Here is a 25028-nt window from a genome sequence, read left to right as displayed (position 1 = left end):
TTAGATAGACACTATGTCAAAATTACGAGATCTTTATAATAACGACTCATTAGCTAGTAGAATCATTGTTTTATATGCTTTCATTGCACATTGGTTGTGTCTCTATTTCTTCATGAAACCTAACTAGATATGCCTTGTTTGCATCATGGGATGACTGACACATGTTTGGGGATCATGTTGAACGATAACAATAAGGTTCTAGTTTCACTACAATTTTGGCTTATAAAATGGAGGGTGACAAGCTTGAGTTTCTCATATCTTGGACGTTTTTGAGCATTTTGATATTTTATAAGCTTTTTTTCCACCGATCCATCGAAAGATATTTGCAAGACGATAAATTGTTCAACTTTGAGAGTATTTTATTATTGCGGCATTGACTTGTTTGTTTGTCTGTGTAAGAATCTGACATTGTATATGATGCAATTGTCTATAGTAGAAGAGGAAAATTCAGAGTTTGATTCATCTTCGAAAGCAGATAATATGATGAATAAGCATCCTATTTGTTTTTCCAAATGGTATGTATGGGGCATATATTTTCTTATTTATTTCTATGGTGGATCAGAGTATACCACGTGAGAGCATAATGACTTTTCTAACTAAGACGTAGCAAACAACCTCATATGGGCTGGCTTAGTTGTGGGGGAGATCACGTGTTTGTTTCCTTCCTCTTCCCCTGTCCCAAGTCCCTATCAAAGAACCATGTAAGAAAGCTGCTCATGGTCTTTACCCAAGTGTAACTTCGAGAGCTTGTTGAGGTCTTCACACATTGTTAAGGCAGTATTTTACCTTGATGAAAGACAATTTTCTTTTCTTGGGAAATTTGGGAACTGAATCTCTCTGATTGTGTTTTGTACTAATGTTTCTGAAGATCTCCCCACATGGAGAATCTCTGCTTGTCGAATATTCTACGACTACTAACACATCACGCATGCATCAAAGAGTCTCCAGAAAGCACCTTTGAGTTCTGACGTATTTAAAACTAACCCTTTTCTGGGTTTTGTCTACTCTACAAACCAAATCACACACGCTACCTCTCAGAAACGACAATTATCTAAAAACAGCAGTAGCAGTCTGGCATTTAATTACAGTTGTAATCCATCAAGCCTTCATAAAAATGAACAAGTTGAGATGGGCTAGCTGCCCTGTTCGCTGGGAAAAGCAAACGTGCATTAATGCTTAAGGGTCATCCATTCAGCTGAGTGAAATGAAACATATTGGAGATATGAATTGATTTCATTCCAACTGCATTCAAGCTACTAGAGAAATTGAGAAGAGTTCACAAAGGATCAATTAAAGATAACAATTCAGTCCGAAAAATCAAATTTTCAATCCACCCCTCCCCTGAGCAAAGAGAAGATTATTTGATTAAAAAAAAAAGAGAAATAAATATATTTTTAACTTGTATTTTTTTCGGTTCATTTTATTTTCTATATATTCTTTAAATTCTTGCAAACATGTGTCGATACCTCATAATTATTTTATTATTTTTCTAACGAAAGAAAAAAGTGTAGAGAATTTTCTCCGTAGGAAGATGAGAGAAAATTTTCCTACAAAAAGAGGATAAAGATTTCCGTCATCTTTGTATTGAGGATGAGACGAGAACAGAGAAAGGTTTTCTTATAGAAACAAAAAATTAAGGTATTCAACCTTACATGTCCCATTATCATCTCTAAGGCTAATCTTTGACACCAGTAGAAGATCATAACTAATATACATTATCATCACTTGAAATATATAATTATATATACATTTATATATATCATCATATGATCGAATATTATTTTATTTTTAATTTAAAATCACTCAATTATATGATAATATATATAAATATATATATTTATATATTTAAAATAAATATATATAATTTTATTGTTTGTGTCAAATAATAAGCTATGAAGCTTTCCATTTCTTTCATCCACAGGCTTCTGAAAAGATTGGTCCCAAGCCCTATAGTAAGATTTGCAACGTTCATTCAGGCTGTAAGACGTATGTGCAGCTGTTTCCACAAATATAAAAACAGAAAATGCATACCAGCTAGAGATTGGAATTGACCAACTGAAATGAAACAACAAAAGCAACTATAAAAATCAATTCAAACTTTTGAACTAAATTACAAAGAATTATTTTTTGGCCTTTTCACGACAAAATAACTAAAACTGTAGCTACTACTTGCTACAATTTGTTTTAATACAACACTGATTTACCCTGCATTCATAGTTATAGTTTAATGAAAATTCTATAAGAATTCTCAAGGAAAAAAGTTGTCCACTGTTCATAAATAAATGATACCATAAATCTCTACAGAAAAAGGATGGGAAAATTCCGTGCAGGTCACACGCTTGCCGAAGCAAGATCTGCCTTGTCTTCCATTTCCTGAATTAAAATTTCAGTTGGTTGCAGGCATCCTCTTAACTTGTCAAGTCCAAGTTGTGCTCGCTCATTATCTCCGAAACCAAATATTCGCCCTTGTTGAGTGACTACAACAGTGTGGTACAGCCCAGTGCTGATTTGAGAAACATGGTGACCTCTTAAACTATCAAGGATTCGTGGCTTCATCACTTTATCATATGTAAGCCCGAGGCTACCAAATCCGCTCCACCCAAAGCCATAAACAGAGCCATTATCAACCAGAACAAACGTTTTCCTCTTTCTTGCACAGACCTACAAGATGAAATAAAACAATGTCATTAAAGAGCACTCTGACCTCAATAAAGTGGCACTAAAGAGTAGAATAGAGTTGCACTGAAGGAAGTCATCTAATTCCTATATGGACATTTTTTCGTTTTACAAGCCAATAATTAGAAATAGTGCTACCACTAAATATACCTTTGAGGTTCAACACTGAAATTTTTTTGGATAACAGTGCTTTTTCTGACCCAGCTGGCTAATTTTATAATCATAATAAGAATCAGCAAAAGGTGAATTCAATACTAAATTTACACGATCCAATTATAAGTTCAATAGTTAAACAAATTATTCGTAACTATGCTTTTTCTTATCCAGCAGTTAAATTTTATAATACAAACAAGAAATTGGTAAAGGACTTCAATTGTGATGTTTATATGAATACGGAACCAATAAAAAGGAATTAGAACTTTGGTCAGTTAAATGCAGCAGACCTTGGTCTACCTGATAAGATAATGGAAACTCAAAAGGTGGAACAACAGTAAAACAGATGAAAGAGAATATATCTAACCCACTAGTGGAGACTGAGTCGCCCACATTTTGCAGGAACCTGATGCTGGAGGAAAAGGCCCCTCCTGATGTATTCGACACTGAAACTGAAGGAATGAAAGCACAATTTTGATTCTTGTCCTAGATCCTACAAAACTAACTGTGTGCTAACCCAACCACTAGAATATTGCATTTGTGTTAATAAGCAACATGCAGTAAAGCAGCCAGGTATGAATGAATCTAACCTGGATAGCTAGGTGATTCTTAAGGCTGCTCACGAGTTCTGGAATTGTCTTATCAATCTCATCACCATGGCCTAGAGCACCACAGTAACCTTTGCCCCATGTATATACCTGCAACCACCATAAACTAAAGTCAGAAATTCACAAAATCCAAGCAAACTAAAGAAAACAAATTTTCTCAGGGAAGGGACCAACAAATCCACTGGAATCAAGTGCCACCGCATGCTCGTCACCAGCAGAGACACGAACCACATGAATGCCCTTTCTTCTAAATGTCTGGATCACACGTGGTTGGAACTCATTATGCTGCTCTCCATGTCCAAGGCAGAAATTAGAACCAGAACCAAAAGAGTAAACATCCCCATTTCTAGATACAGCCAGGACATAACTTGGACCAGCATCAATCTGAACTACAGAGCCAACTTCCTCAAGTAATGCAATGCTTTTTGGTGTTGGATTGTCGAAAGTGTCACCATGACCGAGCTGGCCGTGTATGTTAGACCCACATGTGTAGACATGACCTTGTCTTGTTAGGAACACAGTGAAATTAAGCCCTGCAGCAACCTGAAACAACTCTAGCTTTTACTATAGAGTGGTGAAATCATTGTGTGGGAAAAAACTAAGTTAGGCAATATCATGTCCCCTAAAAAATCTAATAGAGAAAGTAAATTCTGCACTATAGGGAGGGGGGAAGATTGCATGTATTCACCCCACCTAAAAGAAAACCCTAAAATCCCCAATAAAATCACAATTAAAATTATAGTCTCACTTCTAATCATTGTCTTCAGTCTGAAAAAAAAAAAAAGGTGTAAGACAGATAAATCAAACAAGCCTTAACACATTCAATGAGATTCAATGTATCATGAAAAGAAGTGGCCTTTTAAGCCTACAGGCAGACAATCACTATGACCGAGCTAAGAAAATACAGTGCTAATTACAAATAATGAAAAACCATGGTCATCAAATAAGGACAAAATATAGTCATTATACTATATATAAGTAAAATATTCCTGCCAATTTCATTTTCTATTCTTAGCTGACAGATAAAATCAAAGAGACATACAAACACATCTGCAAGTCCATAAAAATAGAACCAACATGTATGTCATCTACAATTTTCAAACTATAATAAAATATAATGAATACCATCTACAATACAACAGAACTGATATGAACTCTACCTGCTTGCAAGGAACTCCGTTCAGTGCTTCAACAAGCCTAGGCCTAAATATGGGCCGGTTTGTATCTCTATGACCACAGCAATATGATGAATTATCCCCACATGTAAAAACCTGTGTCAATATTGGCAAGCAGGATACGAGAGAGTAAGGTACTATAAGACTGAAACTTTGTCAAACAATAGCAAATTGAGCAGAAAAGGCAACACTAGCAAAAAAAAAAAAAAAAGAATTGCTTCATAAGAAGAAGAACAACAAATTAACTTAATTGTTGCTTTTAAAATAATAACACAATGGCTGAAAAATGAGTTACAAACCTCTCCAGACTGTAGAACAAAAGCTGCATGATTTTGGGTGGCTGAGACTTGGGTCACATGTGCTGCATATGGAAAATTAATCTGTGCCAATGCTCCACATTGTGTTGTTTCAGGACCATGACCAAGAACACCACATAAACTGGAACCACAAGAGTAAACTGATGAATTACTGATCAGCAATGTGTGATACCTTCCTGTTGTAATCTGCATCTGCTGATAAAAAGTAACAATTTAATATAACTTTCTGCAACCATCCATTAACAGTGGAAAAACTTCAAATAATTTTCCTTTATTATTTTGTTTGGGGTGAAGCACAAGAAAATTAAACATCTGATGACATGGATCATAAGATTAGAAAAAATAAGAAAGGGCCTGCCCTCTTATCCTTAAAACCTGAGAGATATAATTTCAACGAACAGCACAAAAACACTTTCTTAGCAGATGACAAAGTATTATTTTTGCAACTTCTGTTTTCTAGTTCCAGAACAATTATCTGTATGGAATGATAAAATATCATGTCAATTATTCACAATCCTTCATTTTTTAAAATAATATCCTTACTTTATTCTGAAAAAGAATAAGATTACAATGTTCCTGATCATGAATACCACGAAGGCAGGATGCAAGATATTAAGGGTGAGATGATGACATAATAGCAAATTCTTAACACAAAATAGGAACTAGTATGTAAGACCATAAATGACATATTCCTCTTGATCACTTGAGTTTGCATAATTATAACTTCAATCCTAAATTTAGGAGGATATAAAACTTTGCATTTATATCCTCATTTTCTAGATGAAGTTATAATTCATTAATTCATAAATCAGAAAAGCAGAAGAAAACATCAAAGAAATAGTACATTCCCTGCAGAGGTTTTGACCATGTCAGAAGAATGCTCCACAGACTGCAAGAACCTCAACACATGCTTCCAATTCTCATTACACCGAGCAAACAGCTCCTTCTGCACTTTCAAACTCATCCCCACATATATGCTATGTGATGCACAAAGATGAAATGCTGCAAAATCCACCAATGACCGGAATTTATGGGGGTACAATCCATGACTCCTTCCAAAAAGTTTAGAACTCAACTCTAGACATACTAGATCAACCGCACTAAGCCGACCAGTTATCAAAATCTCAAAAATCAAATCAGAGGGCAATTCCTCAATTGAAGCAGACCTAAACCGATCAGCCATTTGTCACAATAACTCAACTCCACACCGAAAACCTTAATATTTTTACCCTTAAATCTCCAAACTGGACGGCTAATCTGCTTAAATGGGCTTCAAATTTCAAACTTTCAACCACTAACAACACAACCCAAAATAAATACTTTGAGGCCAACTTAGTACAGATACAGAAAACAACTAGAAGTCAAAAGATCAAATTTTAAGACGAAATCTAAGACAGTTTAAACAACATATAAAGAACACATCTGAGGGCAGAAAATCATATGATATTGAGCTAAATTGGCACACTGATCTGCAATAACAAATCATCAGAGGAGATCAATCGCGATTCACAAGCCAAACCCCAATTAAAGTATCGTCAATTCAGCAAAATTCAGACACTACCCTGCAAATTAAGCACAAATAACTCAGTCAATCACATATTAAGACAGCTCTTACAGCAATCATATTTAAAAAAATGTTGAACCTTACCAATAAAAAGCAATAATTGTCAACTTTTCAGAGCCGATCTCAGCTTTTTTTTTTTTTCCTTGCTTTCACCCAAAAATCGGAAATGAAGATTAAAAAATGCGGAATTCAATTTGACAGAGTTAGGGTTTAGAGATATTAGCTGTCGTTTGAATTGGCAAATAAGAAGGAATCTGTGTGGAATTTAGTGAGTTCCCGTGAGAATGTTCTCTTGACGTGTTTCGTTTATTCGACCCGGCGTCGTTTTATTTTTATTTTTATTATTAACTAATTATTAATACACAGTCAAATTTTATAATAAAATAAATTACATTTTCGCTTTTTTCGTTAATACTCCTAAAATAAAAATATATATATATAAAATTAAAAATGAGAAATTAATTACATTAATCACGAAATTGGTCATATGTAGAAAAAAAATCACAATAGTATTTGTTAATGTGGGGGTGTAAGAGATGAAGTTATATTTTATAATGTGAGCATATTAGATATTTGACTATATAAGAATTAAATAGATATTATACTGTATAGTGTTATTTGATATTTAGCGACATGGCATGGGGTTTAATTTGATGCTTTACTCTATTGGGTTAAACAGATATATATCAAATTTTGTATCATTTTTCGTTGTGTGTGTAAATTGATATATTTTAAATTTTGTATCAAACTTTTTAGAGAATACTTCTACTTATAATATCTAGTAAAACTTTGGAATTTATCCCCCAATTAGGGTTAAATTCGAATCAAATTGACTCAATCTTGAAAGTCAATTCGGTTTGAATTCAGTTAATTTGAATCTGAATGAAGAAATTCTATTCTTTTTTAGACCAAATTATACTCTAAGTAAAAGGTATTAAATTTGGTTTGATTTAAATTTATAATTTAAATTGATTGTTTAAATTTATAAGTCAGTTCGATTTAAATTTATAACTCAAATAGGTTATTTGAATTCATTATTTGATTCAATTCAAATTTATATCTCTTTCTTTTATGCCATAAAACTATTTTATATACAAAAATAAATAATAATACGTCAGTTATCATAATATATGTTTTATTTAAAAACTCAGGTTAAAAATTTTAAAAACCTTAAAATGAAAAAAAAAAAAAATTACCCCTAAAAATAGAAAAATATCATGTAATCCCACTAGGGCTGGATTCGAGCTAAACTCAACTCGGCTCTCAGCCAGTTCGAACTCGGCTTGGTTCATATATGGGCGGCTCGAGCTCGACTCGGCTCGGCTCAAGTTCGGCTCTGCTTTTTTTTTGTTATCAAAACGACATCGTTTTTAATATATATTGATCAAAACGATGTCGTTTTGTATAAAAAAATTTTTTAAAAAAATATACCGAGCCAAGCCTGGCTCGTTTCAGGCTCGACCGAGCCGAGCTCGAGCTCGAGCTGGCTCGGCTCGAGTCTAGCCCTAAATCCCACCACCTTGTGTGGTGAAAAATTGCAAAAAATACTCAAGATCCGGCCTCGCGTGTTGGTATTCAAGCCCCTCGCATGCTGAAATCTCACATTTAGCACCCCACTGTGTGATCATGCGTGGCCTGAAAGGTTTGAAAAACCGCAAAATCACCCATCTTCAGCTCAAAGCTGCTTGAACCTCCGGTTCTCTTAATTTATAAAATCGCGCTCTCAGGCAATTCTCAATCTTCATTTTATTTTCCATTTTAACCTATTATTTCACGTAATATTCATAAACTTTACTATAACATGGAGATTGCAAGGCAGTGAAATGAGTTATAGTAATGGGAATTTGGCCCTTCATTATCTCTCCATTTTAGATGAAAAATAATCCAATAATTATGCAGAACGGACGCTATATACTGCAGAGAGTGAGTGATTGCAACACATTGAATTTAGTGTCGTGCCCCAGCAAAACTGATACCCAACAAAGCGACAGAACTCGCAGGAAGAAGAAAGGGAATAATAAATAGAAAGAAACATGTGAAAAGAGAAAAGAAGGTCAAGAGGAGATAATGAACTTGATTCTATACGAGGCTTCCCCCTACCATCCACATCCTTTTATTAAATTGAAATCCGTTACAAATGGTTGGCAACCAATTCAGTTACGCAAAATAGATTAAATCCAATTCACACAATCACACAACCCATGACTCAAAACTTCTCTAATTTACATACTTGACTGGTCTTCTAATTACGCGCTTTGGTCTATTAGAACCCAAAACAACGTTTTGATCTTCTGAAACGGCCACCTCATTAGTTACTTCTTCTGGTGGCAATTGTTGTTCTCCCATAGCCACATGTTCTCCCACATCAGCAAACTTACTTGCCAGCTCACCACCTGGTTAGTATGGGATACATCATATTAATTGTCAAAATTAATATGCAACTTCAGAGCATGAATATGCTTGAATTTGGTTGACTACTTTCTATTTCCTAAAAAGAATGCATGTCAAATATCATTGAGAAGGTTTTGAGGTTTTCCCTTCTTTAACTTCAATAATTTGTACCTTGAGCATCATCATCATCATCGACAAACATTCTGAACTTAAGAATCTTTTGCAGGCGAGCAACTGGATCCAATTGCTTTCTAGGAGTTTGGTTTGAATCTACCATTCGTTTGCCTGCAAATAGGTTTTCCTCTGATGGTCCTCTTTCTTCATGAACCACAGGGCCAGCTTCTACACAGATAAACATTAATATAACAGCACATTAGCAATGGAACAAACATTCTTGATTAAGTAAACAATTTGCATCAAGAAAAACTTCATGGGTGTTAATGAACCCATAATATACTGGTCGATAAAACTATGGATACATATTTTTGGTATATAATTTGGGTACACAAATGATGTGTCATCATATGATTAGAGGATTTTAAATTAAAAATAAAGTAACACCCAATCACATAGTGACACATAATCTGTATACTCAAATTGTGTATAATAAATAGGTATACATAGCATTGTTCTATACTGGTTTATGTACCGGAAAGAACTGCTTCTAACAGGGAATGCTTATTTTCAGATACTGCCGAGGAATTATCGATAGAATTTCTCCTGGCAGCTAATTTTCTTACACTATGACTTTCCTGATTATGTAAAACAATTGTTCAATGCTGCTTTTCTCTGCCCAAAGAACCGACAGGCATAACTAAAACATAGAAACCTTCCAATCCTTGGTAGCCATTCAAATATAAACAAGAAAACTAAAAATACCACACCCTGAGAAGTATATTTAACACATCTTAAAATTAGATTGTAATATTAACATTACAGATAAAGACCCCTTAGTAAAGTCCATTTAAATAGTCCAACCAAAAAGGAAATGCATAAACTATAAAATGAAATGTGTGTCACCGTTTTCAGAGAAAACAAAGCATGTTCCAATTGTTTCTTCATATTCTCCAATCTGTAAAGAGTAATGACCAAAAGCAAGTTATTCACAATCAATTTTTAATTTTTTGGGAGGAGAAATGTTAATTCTTGAATTATGAAAAAAGTAATCCACAATAGATAAAAATTTCCATCAACAAGTCTAACTTCTAAACAGAACCAAAAAGCTAAATTTCGCCTAATTTTCATCAAGTTCTCAGACACTGAATAGTTTGACATTCCAGATTCTTGGTTCAATATGAGAAAGACAAGAAAAACACAACACAGAATTTAGCAAAGCCATCAACTCACTAGTTTCAACTTGCCATCAATGATCAATATTGGGTTCAAAGTGTTCAGCCCCTGCAATGCAAGAGAAATCAGTAACAATAAATTGGGCAAACGTAAAGAATTATCTACTGTATGATTAACAGCAAAATAACATAGAATATGGAATTTTTTTCTCCAGAAAATCTATCAGATTAACATACAGAGAGAACATATGGAGCGTTTGGAGGAATGTCAAATTTATCAGACAAAACACCCAGATCAAGTAAAACAAATTCTTCTTCTTCCTCATCGCCATGCCGCATTGCCTCAGCCTCCATTATCTATACACAATGAGAGCTACTTTCTCAAACCACAATAGATTCCAGGTGGCCGGATTTCGAGCTCTTCCGGCTATGCAGGCTTTGAGATACTGTTCGCGCCGCGGTTTGCGGGAGACTGGGGTTTTAGAGTTTTATTAGAATAGTGAAAAATTCGATGACTATATAATCATAAAAGATAATGTAATTTGATTTTTGGAGTCAGTCATCCTTGGTCTCGGGTCATAAGCCCGACCCAATAAATTCCGATAACAATGAAAAGCCCAATTCGAAATTCAAAATTAGAAATTGGGCCTAATTCAACGGCCGCAAAAGGAATCCAGCACATACAAATAACAATTACCCAACACCGCCTTCTTCCTCTTCAAAAACCCTAATTTTTGTAGGGTTGTGGTAAATTAAGCAAAGATGGTGAAGTCAAAAGAGAAGAAAGTGAATGTGTCGGGGAAGCCGAAGCACTCGCTCGATGCGAACCGGACGGATGGGAAAAGCGGCGATCGTAGCGCCTCTACGGTGCGCCGCCTTAAGATGTACAATTCGAGGCCAAAACGCGACCGTAAGGGCAAGGTTTTGAAGCATGAGCTACAGTCTAAGGAGTTACCCAACACTCGCATACAACCTGACCGCCGTTGGTTCGGTGAGTTCAATCACTACAGACTATTTTGTTGCTTAAGCAAGGACTTCTTTTCTCAGAAGCGCTTTTGGTGCATAAGCTTTAAAAAGCACTTATGTAGTGCTGTGCTTATGCGAAAATTTCTTCCAAGTTTGTGCATAGCTGGTAGACAGTATAAAATGGATATTTGGAAGCTCTTTTGATGGTGTTAAAAGCAGTCCGAAGTGTTAGCTTACTTAAATGCTTCTGATTTTAAGTTGGTTGAGAGATGATTGCCAATGGTTTTTAAATACGTTTTGCCCCTTTTTTTAGGAAATACACGAGTTGTAAATCAGAAAGAGCTCGAATTCTTTCGTGAGGAGCTTCAAAGCCGTATGTCAAGCAACTATAATGTCATTTTGAGGGAGAAAAAATTGCCATTTTCTCTTCTGAACGATCACCAGAAAGTAAGGATATCTTTTACTTGGTGTTTGACTTGATGTATTACAATTTATATTCCATTGTCAGTGCTTTTTGTCTTGTATAAATGTGGCTTGTAAATTTTCCCATTTTTTGATGGTTCATGGGTTAGAATTCTTGTTTCATAAATGGGAAGCTAATAAAACATTGAAGTTGGCAGTCAGAAAAATATCTAATGTTAATATTCTCATATGTTATTCTAAAATGGATGTTGACATAGAGCATAGTTTGATTTTGAAAATTTTTTTTATTATCATTTACTTATTTGTTTTTCTTTCCTTCTTAATTTATGTGTACAGCAAGCTAGAGTTCACCTTCTTGATACCGAACCTTTTCAAGATGCATTTGGACCTAAAGGAAAGAGAAAGCGTCCAAAGCTGTTGGCAGCAGATTATGAGTCTTTAGTTAAGAGAGCTGATGGTTCTCAAGGTAAATCATTATTGCTATTATCGCTATGGTGTTTCTTTTCATTTTCTTGATCTCAAAGCTTAAATTATTTTGTCACGAATTTGGGGTTTTTTTTCAAAAAAAAAAAACTCTGCAGATGCCTATGAGCAGAAGTATGGTGCTAGTACATCTGCAGAAGGAAATGAGGGAGATGGATTCAGGGATCTGGTTCGGCATACAATGTTTGAGAAGGGTCAAAGTAAACGTATATGGGGTGAACTGTACAAAGTAATAGATTCATCAGATGTTGTTGTTCAGGTCAATGTTTCTCTTTTTTTTTTTTTTCCTTTTTTTAATCCTTTTACAGTTAAATTTAAAAATATAAAGAAAGTGAATTATTTGTGCATGTTGCATGAGTACATTAACTTGCAACCTATTAGGACATGATATTAAACTTTGGTGGTCTCTTTGGTTTTCCTGTGAATTCATTATATGCAGTAGTTGTGATTGCATCTCTTGGGACATGTTATCAAACTTTGGTGGTCCTTTTGGATTTTCGGTGAATTCATGATATGCAATAGTTGTAATTGTATATTGTAGAAGATATTACTACGGCAAGCAGAGAATATCTGTTTGCCCATTCAAACAGCTTTACTTGTTCTAGATAATCAAATAATTAGATCTTTCTCAAGCTGATCCATGAGATGATGAATTGTAGAGCAACCAAAATTTTTCTGCTGTAGCTACAAAAGATCATAAGTAAATATGAAAACTCCTTTACATTTATTTTTATCATTTCTATTGCAGGTTTTGGATGCCAGAGATCCTCAAGGGACAAGATGCTATCATTTAGAGAGGCATTTGAAGGAGCATTGCAAGCATAAGCACATGATTCTTCTTTTAAACAAGGTCAATTACAAATTTCACGGTCATTTGAGATTCTCAGTATTTCATTTTATTTTCCTTAGAGTTATTCTTAAAATCTTGCTTTTGACAGTGTGATCTTGTTCCTGCTTGGGCTACAAAAGGATGGCTTAGAGTATTGTCCAAGGAATATCCTAGTTTAGCATTCCATGCTAGCATCAATAAGTCTTTTGGCAAGGTAAATTGAATGTATTCCTTTAATGCTGATGTATACTAGTCACTCTAACACCGTTATATGGGAATCTCCCATGTTGCAACCTCCTCTTGGGATGCTGTGATTAATCATTTGAAGCATCATCTCTGTAGTGATCATGTCTCTTTATTTTTTCAACTTACATTCAATTCTATTTTGCATCAAGAATTGAATGCATAATTGAAGGAGTGAAGACTTTGCACTAAAACGTTGCTTGTAGCAGAATATTGCTCTTTATGGTCTTGCTGCATCTTTTTGTTCTTGATCTTAAAGTTGCTGCCCTAATTGTTACACATGTTTGTTCAGGGTTCTCTGCTATCAGTCTTGAGACAATTTGCTCGCTTGAAGAGTGACAAGCAAGCTATATCTGTTGGTTTTGTTGGGTATCCCAATGTTGGAAAGTCATCAGTTATCAACACACTGCGTACGAAGAATGTAACAGTCTTCTTTTCTAATGCTTCTTATGTACTAGTGTTTGTAGTGGCAGAAATTGAATTTTGTATTCTGCCCAATATTGATTTGATGCATTCTGTTAAATTGTTCAATTATTGATAAATTTGTTTCTTTATTTTTCTTTTTACAAGGTATGCAAGGTTGCTCCTATTCCAGGGGAGACCAAGGTGTGGCAGTATATAACACTCACAAAAAGGATCTTCTTGATTGACTGTCCTGGAGTTGTTTATCAAAATAAAGACACTGAAACAGATATTGTACTAAAAGGAGTGGTACATCCCTTTCCTGTATTTGTTTAGTCTATCAAATTAAGGGTGTAGTATTTCCTCGTCTACTTGTTTTATATTGGATTTTTTTTTCTTTTATTAAATATTGGATGATTTTTGCCATCTCCAGGTCCGTGTAACAAACTTGGAGGATGCTGCTGAGCACATTGGAGAAGTCTTAAAACGTGTCAAGAAGGCACACCTTAAAAGAGCCTATAAGATAGCCGACTGGTAAGCTGCTTTTGTGTATATGATTGGTATCATTACTATTTATGGTTCATTCTTCATGAAACTTCTAAATCATGAAGGCTTTTCCTTGCATTTTCTTCAATGCATTAGATGTATACTTTTTAATTGAAACTTGATTGGAAAAATAACAAACTGAACCAGGTCATAATATGTGAGAAATCTGGCCTAGTCCATTTCTTTCTGTGTGTACTCTGATTTTTTGCTAATTGTAAGTTTTTAAATGGTCTTGGTTTGTGTGAACCATAATTATGAGTTCAGTGAACAAGGCGGAGTCTCAAAATTTCTTACTATTTTCAGTTGATTTAATCTTTTGAAGACTTGCAATATAGAAAACTATACCTTTGTTTTTTTCCTTTTGTCAGGGAAGATGAAAACGATTTTCTACTTCAGCTCTGCAAATCAACTGGCAAACTTTTGAAGGTATGCTTCCCTTCCTTTATTCTAGATATCATTTTTGTAATTTATGATGGTAACATCTGAAAGTTTTTGTAAACCCTTGACTAGGATCTAGGAAAGTCTCCAGGAAAGTCTCCTATTTCTTTATTTTTCTATATCAAATAATTAAAGCTATTTTAATTCAGGTGGTTTTATGCAGCTCATTCTAAAATATTTATTACAGAAATATAAGTATTACATAAAACCACTAGCATTATCAGTGGTTTGAGTTAATATATGATATGGGTGAGCAGGGTGGTGAACCTGATGTAATGACGGCGGCAAAGATGATCCTTCATGACTGGCAGAGAGGTAGGATTCCATTCTTTGTTCCGCCTCCACAACAAGATGAATCCTCAGAAGAGCTGAATGCATATGGGATAACTGAGGAGGCAGTTGCAGACAGTACTCAGGCATCTGCGGCTCTCAAAGTCATCAATACAGTGATGTTGTCCCAGCAGCAAAAAAGCGTTCCTGTTCAAAAGGATCTGTTCAGTGAGGATGAATTGAATGTTGAGACAGCAAATCATCCTCAAGTTAGCAATGTTGAGACTGGTGATCATCCTACTGCCACAGACGATGAAGATCAGCTTCCATCTTCGGACAGTGAAACAGACGAAGATCAGCCTTCGACAGGTGACTCCTAGATTGTAGTACTAGCTGGAAAGAAAATTGAAATTCAGTTTTGTATTCTTTTTCATTTAATATTTCATTTTCAGTCAAGTGAAATTACTACATATTACAAGTGAGTTATTAGTTTATAGGGGTTATTTTCATCTGGTCTCTCTTCTATCCCATACTCCTGGAATTATGTTGTTAGCAATGCTTCTTGAGACCTCTGAAGGCTGCACTGAAAACTGTCCACGAGAGGACCCTCAGAAGTCTTTTCAAAGAGCTGCAAATAATTAGTGGCATCCAAAATAATTGGCTTAGATTAGGCCAGTCAGTCACAGCTAGAATCAGATTACTGTCGTTGTAGCTGAACAGAAGCAGCCTAATTCTGGGGATCTGTAGAGTGTCAAGGGTTTACCTGTTAAGCTTTGCAGGGCTGGTAGCCACTGTGTTCCTGTCAATTGTCAGTATCTTCAATTTATTTCTCGGACAAAATTTCATTTAGTCGGACGACATTTATTCAACATGTGCACGTTGTAGGGTCAGTTTAGCTCCATAATTAAGAAGTAGAAGAAATGGAAATCAAACTACCATTTGCAGTGGATTGAATAATATTGATAGGGAAAGTTTTAAGACCCTTCAACGGTAATTATAAATGAGGACAAGTTGATAGGGAATGGTTCATTGAGTTGCATTGCATGTGGAATGTAATGTATCATGTGCTGTGGTTGTATAATTAATTTTAGTTATTAACATTTTTTCACCGAAGTTTTGGACTGAAAACAGAAAAAGTCTTTCTCCTCCAGATTTTGGTACATTTCCCTCATTTTTGTCACCTCTTCTTTTCTCTTCTTTCTCGTGTTTTAACACCTCTCTTACTGCTAACGCCTCTCACTTCTTGCCCTTTGTCACCGTTGTCGCCTCTTGTTTTCTTTCTCACCTCTCTTCCAAGTACTGCACAAAAACCTATTCGATGTCTGAATCACCCACACAACCCCACAATCTCTTTCATAAAAAATCGTCTCTTTATTATGTTCAATACAACCTTGCCCTAAGTCACCATTCCAAACCTTGTGACAACTGTTCCAACCATGGTTTTAAAAATTAGATCTAATTAGTTAGTTTGATTAGTTGAATCGTCAATTGTTAATTAAACCAATTAGATCATGTATAAAACTGAGTTTGATTAAATTAATATAAAACATTGATTTTTTTTTTCAAAAATTTATTATGAAAACTTGAATCAAGCTTTATTTATCATATTTGAATATCTATACTATTAAACTAAGTTTATTTTAATGTTAAATAAGTTAAATTATACATATAATCATATATTATACAAATTTTTTAATATTATTTTTGAACTATTAACCAATGTGATTACTGATTGAATCAGATTATCATCTTTATCGAATTGATATTTGTTGCGGTTTTAAAAATATTAATTTTACCCATATGTTATATTGTTGTAGATATTAAATTTTGAGTGAAAAAAAAAAAAGGGGTAAAAATTAGGTGTAGTTTTCAAAGGTGGAAAATTGTTTTTAACTTTCTAAGCGGTGCGTTTAATTAGGCGGACCTAATTTTGCATTCTTTTATAATCTTTGAGGAGTGGATTCTTTCAATTCCAAACGCCAATCTCTCCCTGATATGCGTACAAAAAGAAGCAAAACATAATGATGTCAATTGTTATCAATTTCACTTTAATTTTTCCACAAGCAAATTGATGAATGAGCTCTCATTACGACAAATTAGTAAAAGGCTATCAACTTTCAAAATCTCATTTATTCCACACAATTAGTCAAAAATGTTTAATTAGTAACGGATTATTCATCAACTAATTACTCTTTTAATATATTATAATTAAATGAAATCGAAATTTTATTTTGATTATAAATTTGCGAAAATTAATCAATGCCCAGAAAATCCAGAACGAAATTGATTTTCTCAAGAGGGACAAACAAATAATGCGACTAAGTATGGCGTCGGCAGTTGCATGGCACGTGGATTATTCTTTTTTAATTGTAATTAAATAATAATTTTGTATTTTTGGTTTGACCAACTTTAATGTGACAGAGTTTTGTACCACCTTCTTCACTTTTTTTTTTTTGTCAACCTCAATGTGATATTTATCTAATTTTAAATATTTAATTAAATATTTTAATAATATATTATTATATAATTAATTATTATTTTATTTTTAATTTAAAATTAATTTAATAAAATTTTCCTTCACGAGAATAATATTTAATTGTTGAAATTTTAGCTTGTTTGAAATTGAATCGAGTGAGACTCTTTTCCTACCGACCCATAAAATGCGGTCTTAATTAGTAAAATAAAAGGTAAGAAAACGACAGTCAGTCGCAGTTGGTCAGTTCTCCAATGCATATTAAACGACGTCGTTGGTTCTCGACCCTACTAATTTAAGTTTTATAGTTCAGGATCCTCTTTTACGTTGTTAGCCTGCTTAGCTAGGAAAGAGATCTCTGCAGCTCTACCTACTTGGAGATCCTGTTCATTGTGCTTTTTACCCTTTTTCTTTTCAATTAAATATATTAAATTCATAGAAAAAGCTCACCGCGCTTTTGTTTTTCACTTTTCTTGCAAAAGTGTTTTCTTTACTACAAAGTCTACAGTTCTGTAATTTCAAAAGAATCTTCCATCTCTGAATCCCATTTCTCTCTCGTTCCAAGTTCCAAGACCAATCTGATGTGAATGTGGCAGCTTCGAGCTTACTTGAGATTGAGTTCATGTCTGAGAACAGCAAACAGAGTTGTCCAGAGAGAAGGAGCAGATGGGTATTTAATGTTTTGAAAACCATAGGATAGAGTTAATAGTAACTGGATCGAAGTTAACTTCACAGACGATAAGTGACGTCGTTTTTGTGCGTTTCCAGTTTCTATCGGTGCTCAAACTCACATTTTTATTTTAAAGACTGTCCTTTTCACTTGGTTCTGTGTTAAAAGAGTGGAATTTTGGTGGGTGTAGGGGAAAATAGTGTTGTTTGGCCGTGAGATTTGTTTACAATGGCAGAAAATAATGGAAACCAAATGCGTTCATTGGCTTTGACTCCAACATGGTCTGTTGCTACGGTGTTGACTATCTTTGTTGTTGTTTCTTTGCTTGTGGAGCGCTCAATCCACCGCCTAAGCAATGTAAGTAGTTTTGTCTATTTCGCTTAACCCTGCTTTTATGGTTTAGTTTGTTATAGTTTTTCAGTCTGAAGAGCATAAAGTGGGTTTGCTTTATTTTATTGACTTTTCTGAGGAGCTGGAGGGTCTTTCTTAAATCTAAATATGCCTATTTTGGAGGCCTTACTTTGTTGTTAATATTTGGTTAAAATTTTTTAATCTTGTTTCATTTCTTTTTGTTTGCTCTGTCTCTGTGTCCTAACTCAGATTTAAGAATGTGCTATGAAAGTTGACTCTTTTGTGGTATTCTTCACTGTTAGTGTTTATAGGCCAGAAGAGTGTTTTCTAGATTGTTCGGTATGTCAAAATAGATTCAAGTGGCTATAAATTTATTTAGTTAGTAGAATCTTTCAATCTTCATCTTTTGCATGATAAAATATATTTTTGAAGCGTTTGTTATGTTTTGGTATAATTAGGGCTGTCATATTTATAACAATGTTTGCCCTCTTTCCTTGTGGAATTTGTGTTTTGTTCTGCTTGGATTGGAAGCACTGCAGGTTAAAACTTTTAGATTTTTTCATGTTGGACAGTTCTGCTTTGATTACTGTTGCATGCAGGTTTTGGGAATGGATTATGCTGAAAAAATTTGGTTTTCAATAAATTTCCTCAGCATTTTAACCTTTGGATGGTTGCATTTGTTTGACTGCTGTACTGATAATGCTAAAACTGGAAGTTTGTTGAGTCCATTTTTATTGAAATTATGATCTTTGTTGGTTACAGTGGTTGCGGAAAACTAATAGAAAGCCTCTGCTAGCAGCAGTGGAGAAAATGAAAGAAGGTATGTTGCATTGACTTGCATACATATCTTTGTAGGAGGACTTTGTGTGTAGATTAATATTCCTATTTAAAACCGTATATATTGTGTACTTCTTTTTTCAGAGATGATGCTGCTTGGATTCATTTCACTCCTTTTAACAGCCACGTCAAGCTTAATAGCAAATATCTGCATTCCATCAAAGTTTTATGATAGTAAATTTGCTCCGTGCTTCAGAGCTGAGATTGATGAAGAAACTGAAAATTTATCTTCTAAAGGCCGTAAATTGTTGACAAGTTTTTCTTTTCCTCATCCATTTAGAAGAATGTTGAGTGAATTGAATCAGAACACCTGCAAAGAGGCATGTGACTTATTCATAAAAACTAAAATAACTAACTCTTTAGCTTCAGTGTTTTATACTTTAATAGTTGTCTAAGTGAAAAGAAAATGTTAATAAACTTTATTTGTAGAATTACCTAAACTTCTTGTGGCCATTATTCAAATGACCACTAAAGGTTCAAAGTCTGGTCATAATAATGATGTTGAAGATGATACAAAAGGAAGTTTTAAGGTTTTTCTTTAACTAATTTATATAGTTTGTTTAAATATTATTAATGTTTCTGCTGACATTTAACATAATACATGGTAATTCTGAACTTAGTTTTTGTGCAGGGGTACGAGCCATTTGTTTCATATCAAGGTCTTGAGCAGTTGCACCGCTTCATATTTGTCATGGCAATCACACATGTTTCTTACAGCTGCTTAACTATGTTGTTGGCTATTGTGAAGGTAAGATAATTTTACCTAATCAGACTGAACCTAGCTAAGAAGTTTTCATTTCCAGTTGCAAATATTCCTTTTGTCTTGTTAATGTTTGGTGAGAAATCATTGTTTTGTTTTATGTGAATTTTATTGTACATTTTAATGTGTCAAATTTTCTTGTCCATCTTACCTTAATAAATGCGGAGTATGTTATTTGCATGGTTCTGAACTTTTGGTTTTCTCTATATTGTTTGTTATGTGGTGGCTTATCTATAGATGAGAAAGGAAACTGGTGGAGCCCAGAGGGCCACCTTCTGCATAGATTTGTGATAAATAAAATGTGTAGTGATAGCATAAAGTTCCTCTGATTGATGGAGATGGTTCTCACTGGAAAAGCACTCATCATGTTTTTGTGTATATATTGTTTTTTATTATCTGGGAGGAAGGAATTGCTACAACCCAAGTTCTCTATCTAATACTGATGGAATGAAATGATTATATTGCCGACAACATTTTGTCGCATGTTACGTCCATTAAATTTGGATCAAAACATTTTTCGCCCTTGAAAGGCTGGTTACTCAAACTTTAAATTAAAAACCATGAATTTATTTATTTATTTCTTAAATTAATAGTTCGATTTTTTTTTTTTACCAGATTCACAGTTGGAGAGTATGGGAGGATGAGGCTCGTATGGACCAGAATGATTGTTTAACTGGTGAGCTTGTAAACAATTGGGTGATATTGTAAGATCTATAAAACAGTCAGCTCTGTCTGTTTCCTTTCATTGTTATACTTCTTGTGATGAATTTCTCATAGAGTACAGCTTCAATAAGGCTTGATTGAGTCACATGTTTTTAAGTTATATTTTTTAAAATAATTACTACCATGCTAGAACTTGTTATATGGCATTTCTTGATTGTATCGATCCACTCTCTAACAGAAATCAGAGATTTGACAATGCGGAGGCAAACTACCTTTGTCAGATATCATACATCAAATCCTTTAGTCAGGAATAGTTTACTTATCTGGGTGGTACGTGCATAACTTCTGTTCTCACTTCATTCGCTCTGACTTTGTTTAATTTTGTAACATATTCTCCAAATATTTACTCCTTCAGTCTGGACTGCCAATGGTGTTCAGTTCTAATTTACTTACACTCATTTCATGAATAAATGGTAATGTTGGGATCTGCAGGAAACTAACTGGAGTATACTGGGTAGCCTAAAATGCAGGATTTCCTCCTTGGGGAAAGTTAGCTGAAAACTGTGTAGCATGTAGAGATGATTGAGAAAAGATGAATAGAAATTTGCCCCTAGGTTAGTGAAAGAAGGATATCTTCAGCCTATAAACTTCCAGCTGCAAATAGATTTTCACTACCAACTAGATGCTTTAAAAGCATGTTTGAGGGGTTAATGATGGTGGAGAACATGCTTGGACTTACTTAAGTATGAGGAGAAAAGAAAAAAGAGAGAAAGACAGTAATCTGGATGTGGATTTCTGTATGCAGTAGTCCTTGTATTAACTTTCAGAAATCCAACTTAATAAAGAAGTATGAGGAGAAAGGAAAAAAGAGAGAAAGACTTGAATGTGGATTTCTGTACACAGTAGTCCATCCATTAACTTTCAGAAATCCAACTACATTCTTAAGTGTATCTGAGAAGTGTAATATACATTTTTGCTCACCCTGTACAACTGGAAGGATGTATATCATTTTGTCATCTATTGTCAAACCTTAAAAGTGATTCCTTTGGTGTTGTAAATTTTTTTGAGATTGATGTTCTTGTCAATTGCAGATCTGCTTCTTCCGGCAATTTGGGCGTTCAGTGGTTCGTTCTGATTACCTTACCCTTCGCAAGGGCTTCATTATGGTGTGTAATTTTCTCACTTGCTGGAAACATATATGCCTTTAGAATTGTTTTGCTATGGTTCAGTTTGGATGTTTATGGACATGTTATCCAAGGATAGTCCATTATTTTACTGCAAACTCTTTAATCCATCCACCTAGTGTCATATGATGGTATATGTGTGTTTGTGGTGCTCCATAAATACTATGTTTTTTGGTTTTTAAAAAAAAAACTGTAGTGACACGTATACATGCAAAATATAGGTAAAACACATACTCATGTATGCTAACATATGTTTATGTAATATATGTAAAAAAATTGCGGAAATCTGACTCTCAAGGTAGAATATCTTCTATTTCAAAATTTATTCATGTCTAAAAATTGAAATGAAGAAAACATGTCATGGAATTTTTACTTTCCTTTTACTAGCAACAATGCGGCTTTATGAATATTTACTCCCTTGTTTCTCTTTTTAATGTCAGAATCACAACCTCAGTCCAAAATATGATTTTCACAGCTATATGATTAGTTCTATGGAAGAAGAATTCCAAAGGATTGTTGGCGTGAGGTGAGGAACATAATCAAGTTTCTGATTATATTTGTTATTGTGTTATGACCGACATATGTGTTTTTGAAATGTATACCCTTTACATTTTGCTCTCAGTAATGCCCCTTTATTTCAATCTCTTGCAGTGGCCCCCTGTGGGGTTTTGTTGTTGCCTTCATGCTGTTCAATGTTAAAGGTATGTTATTATCAATGGGAAATGAGACTGTTAGATCTTGTTCTTATGCTTTCTTGGTTTTTGTTGCTTTCACAATTTTTTTTTCCTGCCATCACTTTGACCACAGATATGAGCTGCAGTTATATCCAGATAAAGAAATTGCTGCCCCCGTCTTATGCTATATCCAGTTTGTTTTGTTGTATGGTCAAATTATATTTGGTCATCTTTAACTGAACTCATGCTTCATTGATTTTAAACCATACTGCAGGGTCTAATCTCTATTTCTGGATTGCCATCATTCCTATCACTGTAAGTATATGAGCCAGGTTTAATTTTACAGTTCTCTAGCAGTAGCTAAAGTGACTATGAAAAAGAAATTGATCTAGTTGAAAGCTTTTTGATAGCTTTGTGATCTCTCTTGCTTTGTTTTTCTGATTCGCCATGCATGTGTGCAGCTTGTTCTCCTTGTGGGCACAAAGCTACAGCATGTCATTGCGACCTTGGCATTGGAGAATGCTGGCATAACTGGATTCTTTGCAGAAGCAAAGCTTAAACCAAGAGATGAACTTTTCTGGTTCAATAAGCCGGAACTATTGTTGTCCTTGATCCATTTCATTCTCTTCCAGGTTGTGAAAGTATTTTATGATAGTCACTAGAACTTGTAAATGTGTTATTATTATTTTTTTGCAATCTTTTGCCTTGTTATGTGTGTGATGAAACTAACATGCTTCTTTTGGCAGAATGCATTTGAGCTGGCTTCATTTTTTTGGTTCTGGGTATATACCCTCTTCCCTGACTTTATTCGTATACTTTAACTTTTAGTGATGACTTTCGTAGTACCTGGATTTTAAACCAAGTTTTCTGCTCTTTGTTCTGTACAAGTCATCATCACATTACAACTTTCACCTACACAGCATTAGTAAACTTCAAATTGACATAAAAAATAATTCACTATTAGTTAGAAGCGAATTAATTAGTGTCATGCCAGGTCCTTGAAATTGTGCTGCTGTGCATTTCACCTAAGCTGTTTTTTTTTTTTTCTGATGCATTTGCAGTGGCAGTTTGGCTATAATTCATGCTTTATTCACAATCATTTTTTGGTCTATGTGCGACTTATTTTGGGGTATGATTTTATTCTAGACAGCCGTAATTTGTTATGGATATATAAGCAATTATTGACCTTACATTATATGCACTCATATTGTAGATTTGCCGGACAGTTTCTATGCAGCTACAGCACCCTGCCTCTATATGCATTGGTTACACAGGTATTAAAGATTAATACTGAAACTAGTTCTGCTGTCAAAAGAAAGATACTGAGGTCAAAATGTGTCATAAGCTAGAACTTGATTGCTGTTAGTTTACTGCTTGGTTGCTAATAACAGTGATTTTGTAATGGTGTTGAATAATGTGTTGTTTTATCGATCATTTCAGATGGGGACAAACTATAAGGCGGCATTGATTCCACAGAGGATTAGGGAGACAATTCATGGATGGAAGAAAGCAGCTAGGAGGAAAAGAAGGCATGGTCTTTTCGCTGATGATTCAACCATACATACAGACACAAGCACAGTAATGTCATTAGAGGAATATGATCATCAATTGGTTGATATTCCTGAAACCACCAATGGTACTGACACTGAAATTGAGTTACAACCACCCAACGATTCTACAACTCCCCCAGTTGCTAATGAGACATCCAGCAGAATCAGTACACCTCTCCTTCGACCCTCTGCATCTATTTCTTCATCAGCTACACCGCCATATTTTCTGACAGAAGTTATTTCAAGATCATATTCCATGCCTCCTAGAAGAGAATGACAGAATATCGAGTATTAGAAAACAATATATAAAAAGAATACACGTCGAATGCACTTAAACTGAACTGGGAAAGCAGCAGGCATATAAAAGTGAAATGACTGAACCATCAACAGTTCTTTCGCTCTCTTTCCCAGATATTGCCCAGGTTACGATTCTCTTGGAATACAACTAGGATGTTAGTTGTAACTACAATCTTGCAAATACTGAAATGTAACACATAGTTGCAGTTGTACAAGTTCTTAGATTCTTAACTTTCCATCCAATCTTCTTTATCTCTCTTAACAGATGTTTGTTTATCATTCCGTCTTTGATTTAAAGTCACACCCTGCATCAAATTGGAGGCAAAATGTAATGTGTACGGCTGAGACAATGAAAATGATCTAATAGCAGAAAGTGAAAACTCAATCCGAGTGAATTTATTGTTACTGAACTTTGTTAAAAAGTACACACTATTTATAGAACTAGATGTTTCCTGGAATCCGGGGTTTGAGCACCATTGTTCATCCCTGCCATCTTTGATTCAATAACCTAACTTCAAGATATTATCCAATATTTTGATTCATTGTATCTTGTTCAATTTGGACATAAAATCTGTTACCGTTTTATTTTTCGATTTTACAACCTAATATGTGTCTTATTTTTTGGCTATTTAACCAATCATATCATAACATCTTAAGTTGTATGAATGCACACATATATCTAATATATCTCTTATGCTTGTGAGATTTGTCTAGAGGTATTAAGCCAAAAACAGTTCCAATTCCTGACCTATTTCCAGCACCTTTCTCAATCATCATGCCAACACTATTTTTCCTT

At 34.4% G+C, this 25028-nt stretch overlaps 4 protein-coding genes across 7 annotated transcripts; 2 read left to right on the top strand and 2 right to left on the bottom strand.

The window, feature by feature from the left end:
- Positions 1 to 2061: 2061 nt before the first annotated feature.
- Positions 2062 to 6762, bottom strand: LOC123210916 (ultraviolet-B receptor UVR8-like). Of its 3 annotated transcripts, XM_044629429.1 has the most exons (8): positions 6578 to 6762; positions 5774 to 6491; positions 4912 to 5124; positions 4598 to 4708; positions 3612 to 3980; positions 3420 to 3527; positions 3197 to 3281; positions 2062 to 2661 (listed from the first exon to the last, which is right to left on the bottom strand). In XM_044629429.1, exons 2-8 carry the CDS (start codon positions 6110 to 6112, stop codon positions 2624 to 2626), a joined length of 1263 nt encoding a protein of 420 aa, XP_044485364.1. In that variant the 5' UTR covers positions 6113 to 6491; positions 6578 to 6762; the 3' UTR covers positions 2062 to 2623. The 3 variants fall into 3 exon arrangements, with proteins under 3 accessions (XP_044485364.1, XP_044485351.1, XP_044485358.1); XM_044629416.1 differs by lacking the exon at positions 3197 to 3281 and having other exon boundaries at positions 6578 to 6757; XM_044629423.1 differs by lacking the exon at positions 3197 to 3281 and having other exon boundaries at positions 4912 to 5121; positions 6578 to 6757.
- Positions 6763 to 8566: 1804 nt separating this feature from the next.
- LOC123214465 lies at positions 8567 to 10679 on the bottom strand. The gene is made up of 5 exons (XM_044634239.1): positions 10411 to 10679; positions 10232 to 10282; positions 9905 to 9956; positions 9056 to 9226; positions 8567 to 8886 (listed from the first exon to the last, which is right to left on the bottom strand). Exons 1-5 carry the CDS (start codon positions 10525 to 10527, stop codon positions 8711 to 8713), a joined length of 567 nt encoding a protein of 188 aa, XP_044490174.1. The 5' UTR covers positions 10528 to 10679; the 3' UTR covers positions 8567 to 8710.
- Positions 10680 to 10883: 204 nt separating this feature from the next.
- LOC123229507 (nuclear/nucleolar GTPase 2-like) lies at positions 10884 to 15642 on the top strand. The gene is made up of 11 exons (XM_044655368.1): positions 10884 to 11164; positions 11453 to 11586; positions 11899 to 12028; positions 12144 to 12304; positions 12794 to 12895; positions 12984 to 13088; positions 13410 to 13538; positions 13688 to 13828; positions 13953 to 14053; positions 14434 to 14491; positions 14761 to 15642. The coding sequence occupies exons 1-11, from the start codon at positions 10936 to 10938 to the stop codon at positions 15151 to 15153; spliced, it is 1683 nt and encodes a 560-aa protein (XP_044511303.1). The 5' UTR covers positions 10884 to 10935; the 3' UTR covers positions 15154 to 15642.
- Positions 15643 to 17587: 1945 nt separating this feature from the next.
- LOC123210488 (MLO-like protein 11) lies at positions 17588 to 24475 on the top strand. 2 transcript variants are annotated; one of them, XM_044628881.1, is made up of 16 exons: positions 17588 to 17988; positions 18107 to 18273; positions 19030 to 19087; positions 19189 to 19424; positions 19736 to 19852; positions 20480 to 20540; positions 20766 to 20857; positions 21619 to 21693; positions 22152 to 22237; positions 22363 to 22412; positions 22660 to 22700; positions 22847 to 23017; positions 23132 to 23167; positions 23447 to 23514; positions 23599 to 23659; positions 23826 to 24475. In XM_044628881.1, exons 2-16 carry the CDS (start codon positions 18145 to 18147, stop codon positions 24210 to 24212), a joined length of 1668 nt encoding a protein of 555 aa, XP_044484816.1. In that variant the 5' UTR covers positions 17588 to 17988; positions 18107 to 18144; the 3' UTR covers positions 24213 to 24475. The 2 variants fall into 2 exon arrangements, with proteins under 2 accessions (XP_044484816.1, XP_044484808.1); XM_044628873.1 differs by having other exon boundaries at positions 17588 to 18002.
- The last annotated feature ends 553 nt before the right edge of the window (positions 24476 to 25028 follow it).

Source organism: Mangifera indica, chromosome 1, assembly GCF_011075055.1.
Source record: "Mangifera indica cultivar Alphonso chromosome 1, CATAS_Mindica_2.1, whole genome shotgun sequence".
In the NCBI taxonomy this organism is placed as follows: domain Eukaryota; kingdom Viridiplantae; phylum Streptophyta; class Magnoliopsida; order Sapindales; family Anacardiaceae; genus Mangifera; species Mangifera indica.
Note: the sequence above shows the minus strand (reverse complement) of the source record. Positions and strands in the feature narration are given on the sequence as shown.